At 42.1% G+C, this 20,495-nt stretch overlaps 1 protein-coding gene across 1 annotated transcript in view; it reads right to left on the bottom strand.

Moving 5' to 3' along the window:
• Positions 1-20,495, bottom strand: part of LOC124802455 (heat shock 70 kDa protein cognate 5) — an 88,224-nt gene that overhangs the window by 29,067 nt on the left and 38,662 nt on the right. The window contains exons 5-6 of the mRNA XM_047263240.1: positions 10,294-10,495; positions 9,987-10,093 (exon numbers count right to left, since the gene is read on the bottom strand). Of these exons, the coding sequence (XP_047119196.1) occupies positions 9,987-10,093; positions 10,294-10,495 (309 nt within the window). The remainder of the gene's footprint in view (positions 1-9,986; positions 10,094-10,293; positions 10,496-20,495) is intronic.

Below are 20,495 nucleotides of genomic sequence, written 5' to 3'. Positions count from 1 at the left end.
ACTAAGTTTAGTGAACAGACACATGCAAGCAACTATCCAACCTGCACCACAAGAGTACAAGAGTGTGGAAAGCATTGGCATCAGCACCCTTCTAATCAGACAGGAGACAACAATTAACCACAGAAGAATGTTCCTTGCCGACACGCAAACACATCATCTACATTTAGAAGCTGTCAAAAACAGAACGAAACTGTTTAATCTCTGCTGTTGTGACATTTAGATGCAGACATGTGTCTTACCAAATTCTTAGGGGCCTTCCAGGTTATGAGGTGGCAAACGTGCCGTGTGAAAGTTCCCGAGTGTCACTATCTGAGACCGGATTAAGGGATGTGGGAAGCACTGGACTTAATGAACTATGGCAATGTATTCATGACACAGGGTACACCTGCATCCTGCTGCATAGAAACTGGTTGAAATAAACTGCTGTGACTCCAAGACAGCTTTTACCACATTCCATACAGGGACCTTAAACAGTAGGATACATGGGACTGAAGATAGGTTACAGCAACTGAAACTAAATAATATCAAGAGGGATGCAGTGGGGTAGCAGAGGTGGTATAAAATGAACACTATCAGAGCAGCAGTGAGGGACTGTCTTTTTGTATAGCAGAGCTTCACAATATCATTTGAGCACTCTCCCTGCACTCGCGCTCTCTCTCTCTCTCTCTCTCTCTCTCTCTCTCTCTCTCTCTCTCTCTCTCTCTCTCTCTCTCAGGGCACGACAGTTGCGACTTAGTGGGGGTCACGGATTCACATTTCAATCTGCAGTGCGACGAATCAGATCTTTTTACACAAAAGTATCAATTTGCAAAATGTTTAGTTTATCAAAGCCAATTTACAAAGGCACTGGGAGTCTTGTAATGTCAAAGAATATGTAAACAGAAAATATGAGTGATTTGACCATTTACAAGTGATTTTAAAACTTTAAAGGAAGCTCACTGATGAGGAGGAAGAAAAATCAGGAGAGCAAGCAATTTAGATGAGCTATAAAATTGCATTTATTTTAAGTAAAGCCTTTCTACAGTTTCACGTATAGCAATTTATTAAAACACTTTGTAGTTGCAACTGAACATTTATGTCCACTTCATGTAGAACAGTTTTGTGTGCTGGCGTTATCAGACAGCAATTGTGCATCCCATGCAGGGTATGGCAGAGAATGTCCAGAGCCAGCTTCCAAACTGACACCCAGATACAACCTCCAGTGGCCATAGCAAGACTTGCCATTGCCATGAAATGTACGTGTGTGTGCATGCGTGCGTGGATTCACCCGCGTGTACTGCTACAAAGAGAGCTAATTCTTGAAAAACTAGTGTTAGTGCTGTTTACTGTTGTGTTATTGTGTTTCACACATTGATTTGCTATAAGTGAGTGGCTGCCTTTCCCTCATTTTGGGCATTGCTCGATTCAGGAATTTCCATCATTGTTAAAAATATTCAGAAACTTTCTCACAAGGAAATGTCAAAATGTATTACGATAAGATTATTAAGACAGCAACTGATAATCAAAAAATGAAGTAAATGAAACAGGTAATTATACCATGGATCTTTCACATCAGTCAGGATGTCAGATTGCACTGTTGTGACAAACAAGGAGACCATACTGAAGTTATCTGAAGACATCTTCGAAAATCTTCACAGAAGGAAAAAATTCAAGAATACAACATCCATATGACTACATCTAGAATCTTAAAAGAGAAACTGAAAAGGCATCGCGTGAGGTGACCATAACAGCCTTGGAAGAGGTCTTAAAATCATTTAGATTGGATGCAGGAGTATGGAACTCCACCAGTGCCAGTCCCAAGCCTGGGGCCTCACATTGTAAGTGGTGAGGAAAGAGGAGGCGGAGGAGTAACACCCTCATTAAAAAACCTGGGTCCATCTGGCTCCCGATGATATTACCCTGTAAGGGCCACTCGCCAGGGTAACAGTTGAAGACAGACAACGGTTGGAAAGTGGAAGAGGATTTTACAAGTCCTAACAGTGGAAAAGGGGAAGAACTGTCTTCATGTTTCGCATACTACCAGTGTGATCCCTGTGCTGTTAGGGGGCTCAGCCAAGTGAGTACTTAACAGCTCCACACACGGACTGACTACCGTGCTGGGAACCTAACATGAAAGGAGCCAGGTGCTAGGGGAAAAGTGAGGGGAGGGGGAGAGGGAGAGGAGCCTGCACCATGGAAACTAGGTTGGGAGTTCATCCCCAAATGGCTCACACTGAACGGAAAACGTTTGAAATGGAGGTCAAACCCCAAGGGGACCAAAAACCCTGAAAAGGAGATGTAAACAGCAAACTAAACAATTGCACATACAAAAAACAAAGCAGAGAGGATAGCCAGGTCGATATAAAAAAGTCCGCTGAGAGGGAAGGGAAGGGTGGGGAGGGGGGGGGGGGGGGGGGGGGGGGGCAGGGAGAAAGGAGCAAGGACAGGGAAGGAGAGGAACACAGACGGTAATGCAGTCTGGAAAAAGGAAGAAGACTGCAATAGCTCGAGGCCCCGTGCGCACCACACACATACCCACAAAAGGGACTGTGGGTCCCCTGGGGGGAGGTGAATGGAGTAGGTATCATAGTAAATCCAAACCTAGGAGATTCGGCTGAGGACAAGGAATGTAGTGAAGGACTTCATCCAAGTATATGCACCACAAACAGGAAATAGAGGATTTTCTAGAGGTATTAGAAAATATAGGTGTGGAAGCAATAGTAATGGGTGACCTGAATGCGCAGGTAGGCAAAGCAAGGGTAGGGAAGGAGGAGATAACTGGCCAATATGGATATGGAAGGAAAAATGAGGAAGGAGAGAAACTGATTGACTTCTGTGAAAGAAACTGGCTGATTGTGGGTAATATGGTTCCATAAAAAGAATAGCCAAATGGTAACTAGATATGGATGGAGTGATAGACGGACGAAGACAGTCATCGATTACTTTCTGATGGAAAAGAAAAATCGGAGACAGTTGATGGATGTAACTGCACTCCCAGGAGAGGCTTTTCATGGAGACCATCGAGTGGTGGTGGCAAAGATGAGATTCGATGAATTGAAAGGCATAAAGGAAGAAAGGAAAAGGAAAAAAGTGTGGAAACTAAAGGATGGCATGGTACAAGAAAAGTTTAAGGAGCCACCTAAGTGTAAAATCCCTAACACAGAGTACGGCAATGTGGAAGACGAATGGGGTAAGTTCAAAGAAGCGTCTGTAAGCTCTGCTGAGAAGACCTGTGGCAGAGTGTCTGGAAGGGTAAAGGAAAAGAAGACACAATGGTGGAATGAGAGATGAAGGAGGCAGTAAAAGAAAATAATAAACCTGACATGAATGGAACAGAGACCAAACAGCTGAAAGTAAAAAGAAATACCAGAATAGTAGAAATAAGTGTAAGAAATGGTAGCAGAAGAAAAGAGGAAAAGCTGGGAGAAATTCACCCGAGAGTTGGAGAAAGCTGTTACTAGTGGTAAGAGGATGATATATGGAATTACAAAGAGTATGAGGAAGGAAAAAACACACACAAAACTAGTGAAAGGGGAAAGCGGAGAGCTATTAATGCAACCAGAGGAGATAAGGAAAAGATGGAAAAGAGTACTTTGATAAATTACTAAATGTGAAGAACGGGAATGGAAAGGGAATAGAAGCAAGGCAGGGGTCCAGAAGAAGAGGATATAACGATGTTAGAAGTGGAACTAGCCCTGACAAAAATGAAAACAGGAAAGGCACCTGGGATAGATGAAATGACCGTAGAGATGATAAAGGCAGCTGGACGAGTTGGGCTACAGCGGCTATATAGACTAATAAGATGCATTTGGAACCAAAAATGTGTACCTGAAGAATGAGGAAAGGGAATAATAACCCCAGTTTTCAAGAAGGGTGAGAGGAAAGTATGTGACAACTATTGAGAGATCACACTCATATCCCAAATAGCAAAACTAATGGAGAGGATACTGGAAAGAAGAGAGAGAGAAAAAGTGAAAGGGCAGTTAGAAGAGGAGCAGTATGGCTTTTCTCATGGTAGATAAACAGTGGACCTAATCTTTAGTATGAGACAGTTGATGGAAAGAGATGAAGCTGTTACTATTTGCTGATGATATTGTAGTGTGGGGAACAAAAAGTAAGGAGGTACAAAAACAAATACATCCTAAATCATATGGTTGAGAAATATGGAATGAAATTTAGTGTGGAGAAAAGCAAGACCATGGTGGTAACCAGAGGGGATAGAGAGGGCAAGAGACAAATTCATATTAAGGGACGGGATATTAAAATAGTAGACAGCTTTAAATATTTGGGAAGTATATTAATGGGGAATTCTCGTTTGGAGACAGAAATTGGCAAAAGAATACATCAGAGTAGTACATTTTACCTGTGTGTGAGGGGCTTGGTGTGGGGAAGGGAAGTGCCAATGAAGTGCAAGCTGGTGCTATACAAGACTTGCTTCACAACCATACTAATTCACGGCTCAGAGACTTTGACTATGAGTAGAAGAGAGGAGAGTAGGATACAACCAGTGAAATGAAGTTTCTGAGAAGTATGCTCGCAAGACAGAGAGAGAGAGAGAGAGAGAGAGAGAGAAGAGAGAGAGAGAGAGAGAGAGAGAGAGAGAGAGAGAGAGAGAGAGAAACGATGTTAGGAAGGAAATTGGAGAAGTTGACTGAAAAAATTGAAAATAATAGATTAAAACAGTTTGGGCATGTGAAGAGGATGGGAGCAGGAAGAATACCAAGAAGAATGATAAGAGTTCAAGAGTGAAGGCAAGAGGTCAAGATGAAGACCAAGAACAAGACGGATTGATACAACAAAGATGAGTTTCAGGAGGAGAAACCTGCCATGGAACCAAATTGTGGAAGAAGAATGGTGAAAAGACCTAGTAAAGTGGCGAAGTACCATTGATACCCCAACCTGACCAGATGTTGGATAGAGGGGAAACGAAGATGACGATGATGCAGGAGTATGGATGAATGGATCTTTTCAGAACCAAGTTTGATTTGCAAATGGTGGTTTACCTGGAATCCAACAGAACTTCAGCAAATGACGGAGGAACTGAACAGAGTAAGTAATGACAGAAGACCAGCAAATTAATTACAATAAGATAAAAATAACATATTACGTTGCTGCCTAAGTTTAATAAACACAACACATACATGTTACAGACTTCAATTGTTGTTGTTGTTGTTGTCGTCTCCAATCCCGAGACTGGTTTGATGCAGCTCTCCATGCTACTCTATCCAGTGCAAGCCTCTTTATCTCCCAGTATCTACTGCAGCCTACATCCTTCTGAATCTGCTTAGTGTATTCATCTCTGTCTACCTGTACGATTTTTACCCTCCACGCTGCCCTCCAATACTAAATTGGTGATCCCTCGATGTCTCAGAACATGTCCTACCAACCAATCAATTCTTCTAGTCAAGTTGTGCCAAAAACTTCTCTTCTCCCCAATTCTATTCAATACCTCCTCATTAGTTATGTGATCAACCCATTTAATCTTCAGCATTCTTCTGTAGCACCACATTTCGAAAGCTTCTAGTCTCTTCTTGTCCATACTATTTATCTTCCACGTTTCACTTCCGTACATGGCTACACTCCATACAAATACTTTCAGAAACGACTTCCTCACACTTAATACTCGATGTTAACAAATTTTTCTTCAGAAACGATTTCCTTGCCATTGCCAGTCTACATTTTATATCCTCTCTACTTCGACCATCATCAGTTATTTTACTCCCTAAATAGCAAAACTCCTTTACTACTTTAAGTGTCTGATTTCCTAATCTAATTCCCTCAGCATCACCCGACTTAATTCGACTACATTCTATTATCCTCGTTTTGCTTTTGTTGATGTTCATCTTATACCCTCCTTTCAAGACACTGTCCATTCTGTTCAACTGCTCTTCCAGGTCCCTTGCTGCCTCTGACAGAATTACAATGTCATCAGCAAACCTCAAAGTTTTTATTTCTTCTCCATGGATTTTAATACCTGCTCCAAACTTTTCTTTTGTTTCCTTAATTACTTGCTCAATATACAGATTGAATAACATCGGGGAGAAGCTACAACCTATCTGCACTGCAGATAATTTCCTGTGTCAAACTCTCACTAATCTGGACCAAACCTACTACAGGCCACAGACTAGCCAAATGCCAAATAATGACACTTAACTGGAGAGATCAGGGTTCTGCTAGCACATGCTTGGTATGTGAACAGGTTGTGTTGATTCCTTGCTCATATTCGCAGGCACTCAGATCTAGGCTGAGATTGTTGTTAGCATAGTTCTGCAACAGTTTAGCAGACACTGATCATGCATCTCACCAAATTCTCAAGGCCCTACCATGGTTATATGCGAGTTCCTGGGACGTCAGTGTTTAGGATTGGATGAAGGAATACTAGGAGAAATTCAACAATGGAAAATCCAGGATGGAATGTAACAATGTTATGAAGGAGAGCAGTTACTCACCATGTAACGGAGATGCTGAGTCGCAGACAGGCACAACAAAAAGGCCGTCAGAAAGTGACCTCAGCAGCCAGAGACAGCAGTCATATGGTGTGTGTGTGGTGTGTGGTGTGTGTGGTGTGTGTGTGTGTGTGTGTGTGTGTGTGTGTGAGAGAGAGAGAGAGAGAGAGAGAGAGAGAGAGAGAGAGAGTGGCCTTGCTGGCCAAAAGCTTACTTTCTGTTACTTTCCGACTATTTTTGCTGTGCCTATCTGCGACTCAGCAGCTCCAGTATATGGTGAATAACAACTATACTTTTCATAATATTGGATTATGAGGAGAAGTGGGCTGAGAGAATTCTAGTAATGCTTTCAGCCCAGCGGACATCCCCTGCTATTTCTTTCGCAAAAAGTTTTGCTGAGTGAGCAGTAACATTTCCATCTGTTACCGACATTCTTACTTTCCATGTAGCTAGAAATAAGTTGCCAAAGTTTAAACAATCAAAAGGCATCTTAGTAGCGCAGAAACTGTATTAAAACAAATAAATAATATATAGCAGGGTTATCAGAAGTTCAAAGGAAGAAAGACAGCCAATATAGAAATGAGAACTAGACACGCCTTGTTACAGAGGAACAATGCAGAGAGAAATTGGGGACCAGGCTTTATTATGAACAACGAAAAATTAAAAACGGCGTTTAAATATTGACGGACTATCAGTTTCTAAAAGCTAAACTTGTTTCAATATAAATTATGGCATATTCCATGTAAATCATTCAGGCCTGTGTACCAACATGGTTACATTACTTTTTCCTACTTATATTTCTGCTAGCTCCTATGTCATCCTAAATGTCCAAATGTGATTTCTACTAAAACTAAGTTATAGTCATCGTTCTGTTACTGTAAGTTGTCGCTCTTTACTAAATTCTCACTGTCTTTCCTAACACACTCAAAGAATTTAAATAGCAACAAAATGGAAAGTCTTGGATGGAATAATGACACTCTTATGAAAAAGAGTGACTGTTACTAACCATATAACAGACATGAGTTGTAGATACACACAACAAAAAGACTGTCAAACAAGTAAGCTTTCAATCAAAAACGCTTTCATCAGAGTAAGACACACCCCACCCCCCCCCCCCCCCCCCCCACACACACACAAATGAGCAACTCACACACCACTACCACAGTCTCTGACTGCCGAGGCCAGACAGAGAGCAGCAGCGCATGATGGGAGATGCAATCTCAGTGGCAGGGATAAGGAGGAGACGGGTGGGGGGAGGGACAGCAGGATAGGAGTGCGGGATGGTAAGTGTTGCTTGTGCGAGCATACAGAGACAAGGTGGAGTGAGAGAGAGTAGGGCAACTAGATGCAGTCAGGAAATTAGACAGACGGCGGGGCAGCAGAAAATGAGAGAAGTATAAAGACTGTGGTTATGTTGGTGGAATAGAAGGCTGTGTAGTACTGGAGTGGGAACAGGGAAGAAAATTAGTTGGGTGTAAACAAGGACTTACAACGGTTGAGGCCATGAAACTTAAAGGAACATAGAATATATTGCAGGAAGAATTCATTTCCCATCTGCGCAATTCAGGAAAGCTGGTGTTTGAAGGAAGGATCCAAGGGGCAAGAGCTGAAAAGCAATCATTAAATTAAGAAACATGTTGGGCAGTGTGTTCAGCAACTTGGTGGTCCAGCTGTTTCTTGGCCACGGTTTATCAGTGGTCATTCATGCTGACTGACAGCTTGTTGGCTGTCACATCGTGCCGACATAGAACGCAACACAGTGCTGCCTCTGATTGTGCAGGTAATGCTTGTGAGTGGACTGGAGTAGGCGGTGGTGGGGCGACGTATGGGACAGGTCCTGCATCAAGGTCGATTACAGGTATATATATGAGCCATGAGGCAAGGGGGTTGGGATCAGGATTTATCAGGAGTTGTGTAGGGATGGATGAGGATATTGTGTAGGTTCAGCGGACAGCGGGATACCACCCAGATACAGAGTGTGTGTGTGTGTGTGTGTGTGTGTGTGTGTGTGTGTGTGTGTGTGTGTGAGAGAGAGAGAGAGAGAGAGAGAGAGAGAGAGAGGGTATTCTTCTGAAGGCCTTTTTGGCCAAAACCTTACTTCTTTGACATTATTTTGTTGTGCCTACCTGTGACTCAACATCTCTGCCATATGGTGAGTAGGAATCTATTGTTTTCATAACATTGCAACAAAATGGAAAGGATAGATTGCTAGTTATCGTAGGGAGGTGGTGTTGAGGTGTGCAGACAGGCACAATCAAAGAGACAGCAAAATATTTAACTTTCTGACAAGTCCATCCCCCCCCCCCCCCCCCCACACTACTACTGTCTTTGGGAGCTGGAGTGTGATTCCAGTGGGCATCAAATGGCCGATTATAACCCATTATCATTCTAAGCTCTTGAAGTGTGCATTGACAGTAGTTACTGACAGCCTGGGTATTTACACTGTGCCATGATGTGTGCAATGTGTGTACATTATTTGACCAAATTCCAAATTTCTGACATAAGTGTCCATGAAGTGGATTTACAGTTTAATGGCCGACATACTTTTTAGCTACGGTAAACCTGCGACATTATGTACTCCGAAAAGAAGTTATGTATTCCCAAACTGGTGGTGTTCTATCATAACATGAATTATCTGTCATTAATAATGAAATTTCTCTGTATTCTAGATTTTTCAGCTATAGGTCCTGGACCGATAATCATTTAAATTGATAAAATGAAGTCACCCGTCATTGGTTGGTTAGTTGATTTGGGGGAGGAGCCCAAACAGCGACGTCATCAGTCCCAATGGATTACGGAAGAATGAGGAAGGAAGATGGCTATGCCCCTTCAGAGGAACCATCCCAGCATGTTTCGTAAGTGATTTAGGGAAATTGCGGGAAACCTAAATTAGGATGGCAAGAAAGGTTTGAACCATCGTCCTCATCTGACATTGCTTATGAAACCAACAGCTGACAGTAATCCATCAACATACTGTGAAAGTAGGCTACCAAGAGAGCTGTTAAAGTAAACAGGTCAAAAAACCAAATCTGTAGGTAATATCACATCTCAAGTTTGTTGTACTGGCATTTGTTTTAAAGATGCTCAGAAAATTCTCTCCACATATACAGTTCGGAGACGAAAAATTAGACATCACTGCATAACGCCATACACTAGTTTAAAATAAAATTGCCTTTTGTATGTTGTTAGGGCAGTTCTGAAACTTCCTGGGAGATCAAAACTGTGTGCCGGACCGAGACTCGAACTCGGGACCTCGCAGTAGAGCTTCTGTAAAGTTTGGAAGGTAGGAGATGAGGTACTGGCAGAAGTAAAGCTGTGGGGGCAGGGCGTGAGACGTGCTTGGGTAGCTCAGTTGGTAGAGCACTTGCCCACGAAAGGCAAAGGTCCCAAGTTTGAGTCTCGGTCCGGCACACAGTTTTAATCTGCCAGGAAGTTTCATATCAGCGCACACTCCACCGCAGAGTGGAAATCTCATTCTGGAGGACAGCTCTGTTTATTATAAAGAAGCATATTATGTACTATACTGGTCTGATACCAATTTTATAAGTAAAAGAAACTTACACCTTATCTTCTGTTTTGTCCATGCCATATGCCAATGCAGCAGCTGTTGGCTCGTTAATGACACGCAACACATTCAAGCCCGCAATCTGACCAGCGTCCTTCGTTGCCTGAAATAGAGAATGCATTCGGTTTCAGACTTACAACTTTTTTGAGTAATCATTATTTATAATGTCTGCAGACTCAGAAAATTCTCTCTTCATACATAATTCAGAGACGAAAAATAAGACATCATTGCAGTAGTTCATACAAACTGTGGTACTTCAAAAATTTTTGTAAAGTATGATGCGGTGTGAAACACAATCTTTACCTGACGCTGCGAGTCATTGAAGTAAGCAGGCACAGTTATCACAGCATTCTTAACTGATGTATTGAGGTAACTTTCTGCAGTTTCTTTCATTTTCATTAAAACAAATGCTCCAATTTGACTTGGAGAGTACATTTTCTTATCACTGCCCTCTACCCATGCATCACCATTTGATGCTTTAACTATCTTATATGAAACTGTTTTCCTGCAAAAGTAAGTATTTGTAAATGTAAACAGTTTACGGTTATCACAATGCAAGAGGTATTCATGAGTGGTCATCACATTTAAAATGTCCATGCATTTTGAATTAACATACAAAAGGTATTCTGTCTCACTCATACTGACTTGTCAAGACCAGAAATTTATTTGTGAAGTCACTAGAATGAAGTAATTATGCGACTTATTTTATTAGCATATTTGCAAAACATGAACAGGAACAGCTGCAAACTGATATGCTACGGTATTATTTCCAGAATATGTTTTAATTAGCATACTGTTTCATAAAAAAGAAGGTGAAGTGTAATCAGAAAGTCGGTTTGAGATGCGCCATGTTTTACTCAGCATGTCCTAATGGAAGTGGTACAGTACTGCCTTCCCCTGACCTTAACTAACTTATTGTTATTTAGGCAGACTGACATTTTAAAATGTACATCAAAACATGATGAAATCTCACATTAACAAACACTGTGAAAGGTGATAACTGATGTACAGATCCTAAAAGTGATCAGAGATAGAAACTCAAACTGCAGATCTTCTAGTACTGATGCACTGAGACACACAATCATTTCATATTGTGAGATTCTCATGGGGGATTTAATAGTTTTTCTGTTGACAAGGTAATGCCAACAGTGGCTGAATAATGTGAAGTAGTTTTTGTGTGCCCATAGAAAAAGAGGAGAGTTCTATTCTTCTGTTTCATTTATCAGTAGAGTACTTGGTATAAACTGTTTGTATAAAACTGAATATTTTCTGTAATGTGTGTTCTATAAGTGAAACTTTCTTTGAAGATATTAGTTAAAGTAGTCCAGTTATTTTGTTCTAAGGCAATTTCATGGGAATGATGAGCAAGTCCCTTCAGTACAGGGCCCAATAACTTCGTGATGCACGCAGACACATTTTGTTGATATATGTAGTGTCAAAGGACAGCTGTCTACTGTGTGTGAAGTTTTCACTCTTCAAACTACGAAAGAAAAATGTTTCTGTCCGAAACTTTGCTGTTAATAATGCAACTTGCATTCATTGCAAGTCAACGAAGTTGTGCCATGGAACTGTTACCTTCCACGTAAAGGTAAAGGAAAGAAAAGCAGGAGAGAGTAGAGAATATGCAATAAAGGTGTTCAACTAAAAATAGCACAAACTTCCAAAACCGGCTGTGTACGTTCAACACACAGTAAAGCTACAAGTAGTGAAGTTAAGTATTACAGTTCAATTTGGTTTGTGGCTTCTGAATTGCTCTTAATAATCAAGTACAACAAATGAAAAAAAATCTTACTTTCTAAGAAACAGTAGCAAACGTGGAAGAATAGACAAAGAAACCAACAGGAAAATTGAAAGTAAGTAAGTAGTGAAGGTGTAGGAAGGGAAAGAAATACCAGCATAAAAGAGAAAAGTAACTCAAATGGAAAAGCTGGACAGAAATAAGATGGGAAAGAGACATGAAAACACTGGCAGTACTTGAGGCAGATTATAGTTTATTATCCACCAATGACAAGATCATTAAAGATAGAGCACAAGATCACATAATTAAAGGACTGAAAAGGAAAACTACCTTGTCCCTTCCAATGAAACCATCCAAGTGATTTCTTTGATTTGTTAAGAAAAATCACAGAGTCAAAATTAGATTGATCAAATGGGGAAGCAATCCTTCCACCTTTCATTTTGAGTACAGATAGTAGCATTAGTTTAGTTGGCAATATCAGTAGGTTCAAAAAATAAGGTATAATTTCTCTTTACAAGACTACACTGACATAACTGGACTTTGTTTTAATCCTAATCAACAGCAAAATTTGCTAAATGTAACCCAACCACATAAATACGTCGTCGTTCGAAATTCATCTAGGGAGTAGGAGTTGTCGTATAGGAAGAATTACAACATCCATTAAGACCTTTTATTGACAAGGGAGCTGGTCAAATATTTTTATGCCTATGCCTGTGCACTTTGCTCCATTCAAACAATTATTCTTCCTGCACTCCGTACATGACAGAAGGGAAGAAACCCTACTAACTGGTACCCTCTGGCTTGCACTTTACAGTGGATCACAGGGTATAGATGTAGATTCTGTGCAACAGTGAAGTTAAGTTGTAAGCAACTGTCCTGATATATTAATACATGTCTAGGGAAATGGCAGATGCCATAGTTAACAGTTGTTAATACCGTCCCACTGCCTTTCTTAAAGAGAAAGGACACACATTGCCTGACAAAAAAGTTAAGCCCCAGAAGAGGCAGTGGAAAGAAAATGAAACCTCAGTGGTTGAAAAGGTACAAAACTTTATTTTATTTACTACAATATCAAGTCAAATTTGCAAATAATTTGGCAGCAGGAACCCACTTATCAGGATGATAAGTGGCTTGCTTGCATGCATGCATTAATTTGGATTGAAAGGGTGTTACACAGCCACAGTATCCTCTCCTGAGGCAAGCTGGCCTTCAACTGTTGTGGCCACTCCTTGATACTGTCACTGCATCACCGTTTATGTCTAAGCTAGTCCCACAAATTTTATCGGAGACAGATTTGGGTTCTTGCAGACCACAGTAAAGCCTCAACATCAAGCAGACAGCTCTAAGATACACACTTCATTTGTGGACAAGCATTTTACTGTTGAGAAATTGCCACCACAATAATGTGACACGAGAGGTAACTACGTGAATGCTGGATGTCCCTGACATAGCATTGTGCCCCCCAGAGTTCCCTCAATTACTACCAGTCCAGACTAAGTAACACCTGATGGCTCTCCTCACCAGGTTGCCAACAGTCATCAGGGTTAGCAAAGATTTGTGATCCACCATTGAACACAATATGAAACCCTTCACAGCAGGCCTGCTTCCCAGTCATTGCACCACTCTAAAACAGTTGCTTGTGTTGAGGTGTTAGCAGCAGCCTACATGTGACTATAATTCCCTAGTATAGCTGCTCCTAATCTCTGACCAATGCTCTAGGATGACATACAAAGTTGTAGGGAGTCCATTACCTACTCTCTTATGGCAGGCACAGATGTGAAGGGGTTACAATGTGCTTGGTGCCTAATACAGCAATCCTCTATTGGGGGTAGTGGTTGACTAGAATCCTTAAGACAAGTATGCCTCCCACTGAGTTTCCTTGCAGTCCAACACTGGACTTCTGTAACATCTGAATTCCCCCACAAGTCCAGATATTGCACAATTCAATAAGCCTGCCAAATGGAGACCCACACTGAAGCCCTTTCCTTATACGATCACGCACCATCTCTGTGTCCTTCACACATCTGGCACTTTTCACAACCCTTTTACGGGATGGGTGAGAAGTAACTTGGTACTGAAACTGACATAACTTTTATCCTGCAGAATTGTTTACTTGAAATTAATTATATACACCTATATGAGAATATCAGGCGTACATTAAAAGTCCATTACATTTTAATGTAGGGACCTTGGCATCGACCAATCTTCTCAAACAATCTGGAATGGAATACACAGCTTTTTGAAGGAAGTTGTGTGAGATGCTGATAAGAATAAGAAACTTCCTGAATCCGTACTTCCGATCTGTCCGATGTGAAAGTTTTGTCTGGTACACCTCTTTTGCCCAGCCCCATAAAAAGTCAGGTCTGGACTTCTTGCAGGCCATTCGTGATGTCCATATCTCCCCAGGAAATGTCCCACACAACAATTGCAAAGATACATGGTACACCGTCTTGCATGAAGATACTGAATATATTATTTTCCCATCCAGATATCATGGACCAAATGTGATCATGAAGTATTTGAAGGTAGCATTCCCCGTTCACTGCGTCAAAGGTAGTGTTCCCTGTTCATTGTGTCACAGACGACATGTGGGCCAACGACATGTGGGCCAACGACATGTGGGCCAACGACATGTGGGCCAACGACATGTGGGCCAACGACATGTGGGCCAACGACATGTGGGCCAACGACATGTGGGCCAACGACATGTGGGCCAACGACATGTGGGCCAACGACATGTGGGCCAACGACATGTGGGCCAACGACATGTGGGCCAACGACATGTGGGCCAACGACATGTGGGCCAACGACATGTGGGCCAACGACATGTGGGCCAACGACATGTGGGCCAACGACATGTGGGCCAACGACATGTGGGCCAACGACATGTGGGCCAACGACATGTGGGCCAACGACATGTGGGCCAACGACATGTGGGCCAACGACATGTGGGCCAACGACATGTGGGCCAACGACATGTGGGCCAACGACATGTGGGCCAACGACATGTGGGCCAACGACATTCGTAGCTGATATGCCACACCGCATGGTCACTTTTGGACGAGAATACATCCTCTACACCGTAACATCAGCATCCTGTGACGCCCAGTATTGGCAATAATGCTGACTGATGAAACTTATCAAGAAATATGGCCTCATCACTCCAGAAGGTGATGCGATACAATTGGAGCCAATCTTAGTGCCAATCCAATACCAACACCCATTCTCCATCCTGCAATCACAGTCTTCCAGTGTCAGCTGCTGCATGTAATGGGATTTCCATGCTCAAAAGTTTAATTTTTTATAAAATACTTGATGCACAGGTGCCCCACGAGTCCATTTTCACATGCTGCAGGCTGTATCGATTTCTTCAGGCTATCACTGCATGAGTTCTGCAGAATTGTCACATTCTCAGAACACCAATGACATGGATGGATCACCTGTTTTCACTGCATTCTTCACCAAATCTGTGGTCATTATCTTCGAATGACAATTTTTTATTGCCTCCAGACGAACTGATTCATTTCTTTCCTTCACTGTATGCCAGCAACTCTCCAAAAGAACAATCAAATTTCACACTTCAAACTATGAAGCAATCCATGCAGTCAGCCATCTTTCTCACTGTCGAGTGTACCACCTCGGTATTACGCGGTATGGAAAATCACTATACTATTTAATGTTCTGTTTCCAATATTATTCAACCAATATCAATTCAATGATACATAGTTACTTCCCAGCCACCATCATATTCTACCTAGCTTGGTACCCAACACTAACACTAATGCATTCTGACAGCCATTCTGTATGCCAGAGTGCCAAACTCTTTAATCATTTGCACATCCACCGGCGGTGGTTGTACGTAAGGCATTACATTGATATCTGACCATGTCTTCTGATGTGCTTCACTTTCTCTTGTCAGCCAGTGTGGTCAGCAACTAAATCACAGGCAAGGACTACTGGGAACAGAACAAACTACTGGCATTCTACAGGGCAGAGCATACAACATTATGTCCCTTAATTCGACATGTAGGTTAGAGAACTTGAAATGGGAGAGATTGAAGTGGAATTAGTGTAGTGGCACAAATAAAAAGATTTCTTGCTAGATGAGTACAGGGTTATCAACAAAATTTGAAATGGACAATATAAGAGTATGCCTAATAATGAACCAAAAAAATATATGATTGCAGGTTAACAACTATGAATACCACAGTGAATGTATTTCTGTTGCCGAGAAAGAGACAAAGCCTCACAGAAATAAAAATATGTACGCAGACTAGTTCCGCAGATGGAGATTGAAGAATTTATGATGAAATAAAATAAGTGATTTTGTAATTTTAAGGGAGATGGAAAATGAAATGGTATTCAGTAATAAGAAAAGGAAGGAAGGAAGGAAGGAAATTCCTTAGTGGAAAATGGACTGGAGTAATGAACTGGAAGACAGAAGCAACATGGGAGAATTTTGCACAGAGTGTGCATTGTGAAGCAGAAGGTGGCAACATTCTGTCCTTATTTGTGCCTACTGACAATTCAATGCCACCACTGTACAGTGAGTGGTTACTTTTAATCCTTTCATTATTTACCATTACATTATAAAATAAAATTGAAACCATCCACTGTCTCATTGTCTCTTCTACATGTAGGCCTACATCCTTCTTTCTCAATTCTTAAACCAACTAACAATGATTAAATGTGTGCACTCTGTGCTAAATTCTACCAGGCAACTTCCTTTTAATTACTTTCTCACAGCCCATATTCTGTTAAAAGCAAACACTCCCTCACACAGTATACCTGTAAATGATATCACTCCATTGAATGGTACAGACTTTATACACCGGTGTAGAACTTTCCGGCACTCCCAGCAAAAACAACACATTCATGAAAGATCTTTAATGTGCGGCAACAATTACACTGCTTATTTTGGCACTACAAAAGTATATATACAAATTCATCAAATACAGCAAGGTAATTTTCGAACACAGAACATCAAAAGACAAGAATACCCACGCTACTATATGGAAAAAGAGACCATATAGCACTCAGTGGGCTTGCAGTAACTTAGAATTCGGGAAAATATAATGCAGTAACATTTATACTTGCTTTCCAAAATATGACTACTAGATGATATTTTTCATCAAGAAAGGCTAAGCTTTCACATATAATACTGGTCGTCAAAAATTGTTTGCTCTTGTTCAGAGTGTGTGGTAGCCAGGATCCTAAGAGCACAGGTTAAACTGCACCATCTGAAAAGCACGATTATAAATTTGACTGCTGTTGTGCAGCGAACATTTCATGGGTTACCTGGCTGAATACATGTTCCGTAGAGCACTTCAACATTTCCATAAAAAAGCTGAATATGCGTGAAAATGCTTAAGAATTCACCTCAACTTTTTTTAAAGGATAATTATACTTTTTGCCATTGTTATTGCATAATTTGTAATCTATGAAAGTATTATGATAAATATGAAAAAATTTGTCTTTTTTTAGTGTGCGTTACTCTTTCAGATGCATCAAATACGAATGTGCCGGTAAAATTTTAAATGATGGCATAAATGGTTGACCTGCTGAGCCTGAAATTTTTCTGAGTGGCTGGTTCTCAAAGTGTTAAGTTTCGAAAGCATCAAACGACCCACAATTTAAGAAATTCATAGCACATCCTCACACGTAACATATTTCGTCTTACATAAAAGGAAATTTACTATGCAATGCTTTTCAAACCACGGTTCACAATATTTTCTTGCAACTTGATAGAAACAAACAGTTCTGACATCACGTTCATCAAAAGCACTTTGCTGTTATTGTAGTATTATATACTCTTAATCTTAAAGCCTTGGCACATTTTGCTGTTGCCAGACACTTATGTCCACTGTGTTCCAGACACTTATGTCCACTGCGTTTTGTTCCAAACAGTGCAGTTTCTTTGCAATTAAAGTTTTATTTTGGTGTTATTCTCTCGTTTATGTTTTATTGCTGCAGTATTATTCTGCAGTAGTAAGACAAAAGTAAAATTATTCTACAGAAATTTAACTGAAAACTAAGAAACGAAAAATTTCCGAAATCCTCAAAAATTCTTGGTTGTTTCCCAAATTTGTCCTGGATGAAAAAATCCCCGGAGAATATAGGCTCTGTCCACACACACACACACACACACACACACACACACACACACACACACACACACACACACACACACACACAAAAGTTTTGCATCATCCCAGTTCCCAGAACTCCTGAAGATAGACGTTGACCAGAGATGTCACTACACCTGCCCAAGATGTAAACAACCATGCATCAGCAGCACCTATTAGACAGAGGTGGTCCGACAGCCGATTAGTTCCTGTCATTCCACCAGGCAGGAGGTATGCAGCACATGTTGTCTGTAGTTCCACCACGTCTAGACGGTCAACACCACAGTTTGATCCCGTCCGCATTGTTACTTTGTGCCAGGGAGGGCTCTCAACATGGGAAGTGTCCAGGCGTCTCTGAGTGAACCACAGCAATGTTGTTCAGACATGGAGGAGATACAGAGACAGGAATTGTCGATGAAATGCCTCACTCAGGCCGCCCAAAGGTTACTACTGCAGTCAATGACCACTACCTACAGATTGTGGCTCGGAGGAACCCTGACAGCAACGCCACCATGTTGAATAATGCTTTCGTGCAGCCGCAGGACATCCTGTTACGATTCAAACTGCGCGCAATAGGCTGCATGATGCACAACTTCACTCCTGACGTAAATGGCGAGGTCGATCTTTGCAACCATGACACCATGCAGCATGGTACAGATAGGCCCAACAACATGCCGAATGGACTGCTCAGGAATGGCATCACGTTCTCTTCACCAGTAAGTGTCATATGCCTTCAACCAGACAATCGTCGGAGATGTGTTTGGAGGCAACCCAGTCGGGCTGAAGGCCTTATACACACTATCCAGTGAGTGCAGCAAGCTGGAGGTGCCCTGCTGATTTGGAGTGGCATTATGTGGAGACGATGTAAGCTGCTGGTGGTCATGGAAGGCGCCGTAACAGCTGTACGATATGTGAATGCCATCCTCTGACTGATAGTGGAAGCACATCGGCAGCATACTGGCGAGGCTTTCGTCTTCATGGATGACAATTTGTGCCCCTATCATGCACATGTTGTGAATGACTTCCTTTACGATAACGCCATTGCTTGGCTAGAGTGGCCAGCATGTTCTCCAGACATGAACCCTATCAAACATGCCTGGGATAGATTGAATCTATGCCATATCACCATTAAGGAGTGAGCCAATCTGGACCAACAGTGCCTTGATGAAATTGTGGATAGTCAATACAAGAGGACATGCTACTGCCGGGGGTGGGGTGGGGGGGGGGGGGGGGGGCGGAAATGACGTTTATGTTGATCACTATTATTCCAGTTTTCCGTATAGGTTATAAAATCGAGGTGAAGCAAAACTTTTTTTGATGTGTGTATTTAATCTGTACGGCTACACTGTCCCAAATATATACGTTGTGCCAGCAGTGGGGATCATAACTCCAGACGTGGGCCACCATTGCTGGTGGAGGATCAACATATCTGGAAAGACGAGATGGGAGTTCGGATGCTCCAGGTACCAGCGGATGCATAATGCGTAAGCGCTCAACTGTTGTTGGTGCAGAGCACACTTCGTGGAACCCCTGCCTCTGCTAGGAGACTTAACTGGTCCAGGAGCCATGTCTGAGCAGATGGCAAGGGAACTGGTAAATTGCCACTAACGGAACTGGGTGTTACAAGGCTCCAGGCAGCAGGGAAAGAAACAAAGGGAATTGTTCCAGACGGTGTTTGAGAAGACTGAATGTGGACAGTTAGTGGACCAATTCTGAGGCCTGGGTTAAATGCTCAGCAACGGCACCACTTTTGGAAACTCCTAGGACATCTACAACAGGACAACAGCCAAATATGCACCTGATCTTTGCCCACACCTGTCAAGAGGGAGTATGCAGCCCTATGGCAGAGATATATTGTCCCCTACAAATCTTTTGGGCCAAATAAGAAGCTGTTTAAAGGCCAGGGGTTGATCGACAGATGGATGCTGCTTGTAGTATCGGAGGGTGTGATGGTGGACTTTATAAACAGCACCTATCTTGCTGGTCCACCAAGGGACAGTCTTCTGTGGGGAAGAATTTGAGGAAGAAGGAATCACAGAAGCAACTGCTGAAGGGATCATCAATGCCATCCTGTGGTGGAGCACTTGGGATTGCAGCTGAGGAAAAGCCCTCCCAATCCACATTACTAAAGGCCAAGGCCAGTGATGCTGGAGAAGAGATAAGATGATCGCAAATTGATCGCTGTTGCAAAAATTGTCATGAATTCTCCACTGAATGGAGGGGAGGAATCCAGGATTACAGAAGGATATCTCAACGGCTGAGTAAGTGCCATGTGTCACACCAAAGTGTGTCAGGGCCCTTGCATTGTGGAGACAGAGATGAAGCCCAGCCAGCAGGTCTTAACAAGCCTGCCCCGGTTAGTGCTGCCCCAGTTAGTGGTCACAATACCACCCAACAGATGGTTGGGGTGCCAAAACACCAAGAAGAAGGGGGGAGGGAGCTGTTTAAGGAGGGCAAGAACAGCAGGAGGCATAGGAGGCCAGTCTGGGGGGGGGGGGGGGGATACAAAATATTGCATATTCTTACAGCAGAGTCTAAACAGATCTGAACAGCCACTGCTTCCAGCAACAGGTGAACCAATGTACACTGGAGGCTCTCAAAGGATCAACCCAGTTCTGGCAGAAGGCTCGGAAACCACAATG

Source organism: Schistocerca piceifrons, chromosome 6 (assembly GCF_021461385.2).
Source record: "Schistocerca piceifrons isolate TAMUIC-IGC-003096 chromosome 6, iqSchPice1.1, whole genome shotgun sequence".
Classification (NCBI taxonomy): domain Eukaryota; kingdom Metazoa; phylum Arthropoda; class Insecta; order Orthoptera; family Acrididae; genus Schistocerca; species Schistocerca piceifrons.
The sequence above is the reverse complement of the archived record's forward strand: the minus strand, read 5'-3'. Positions and strand labels throughout refer to the sequence as shown.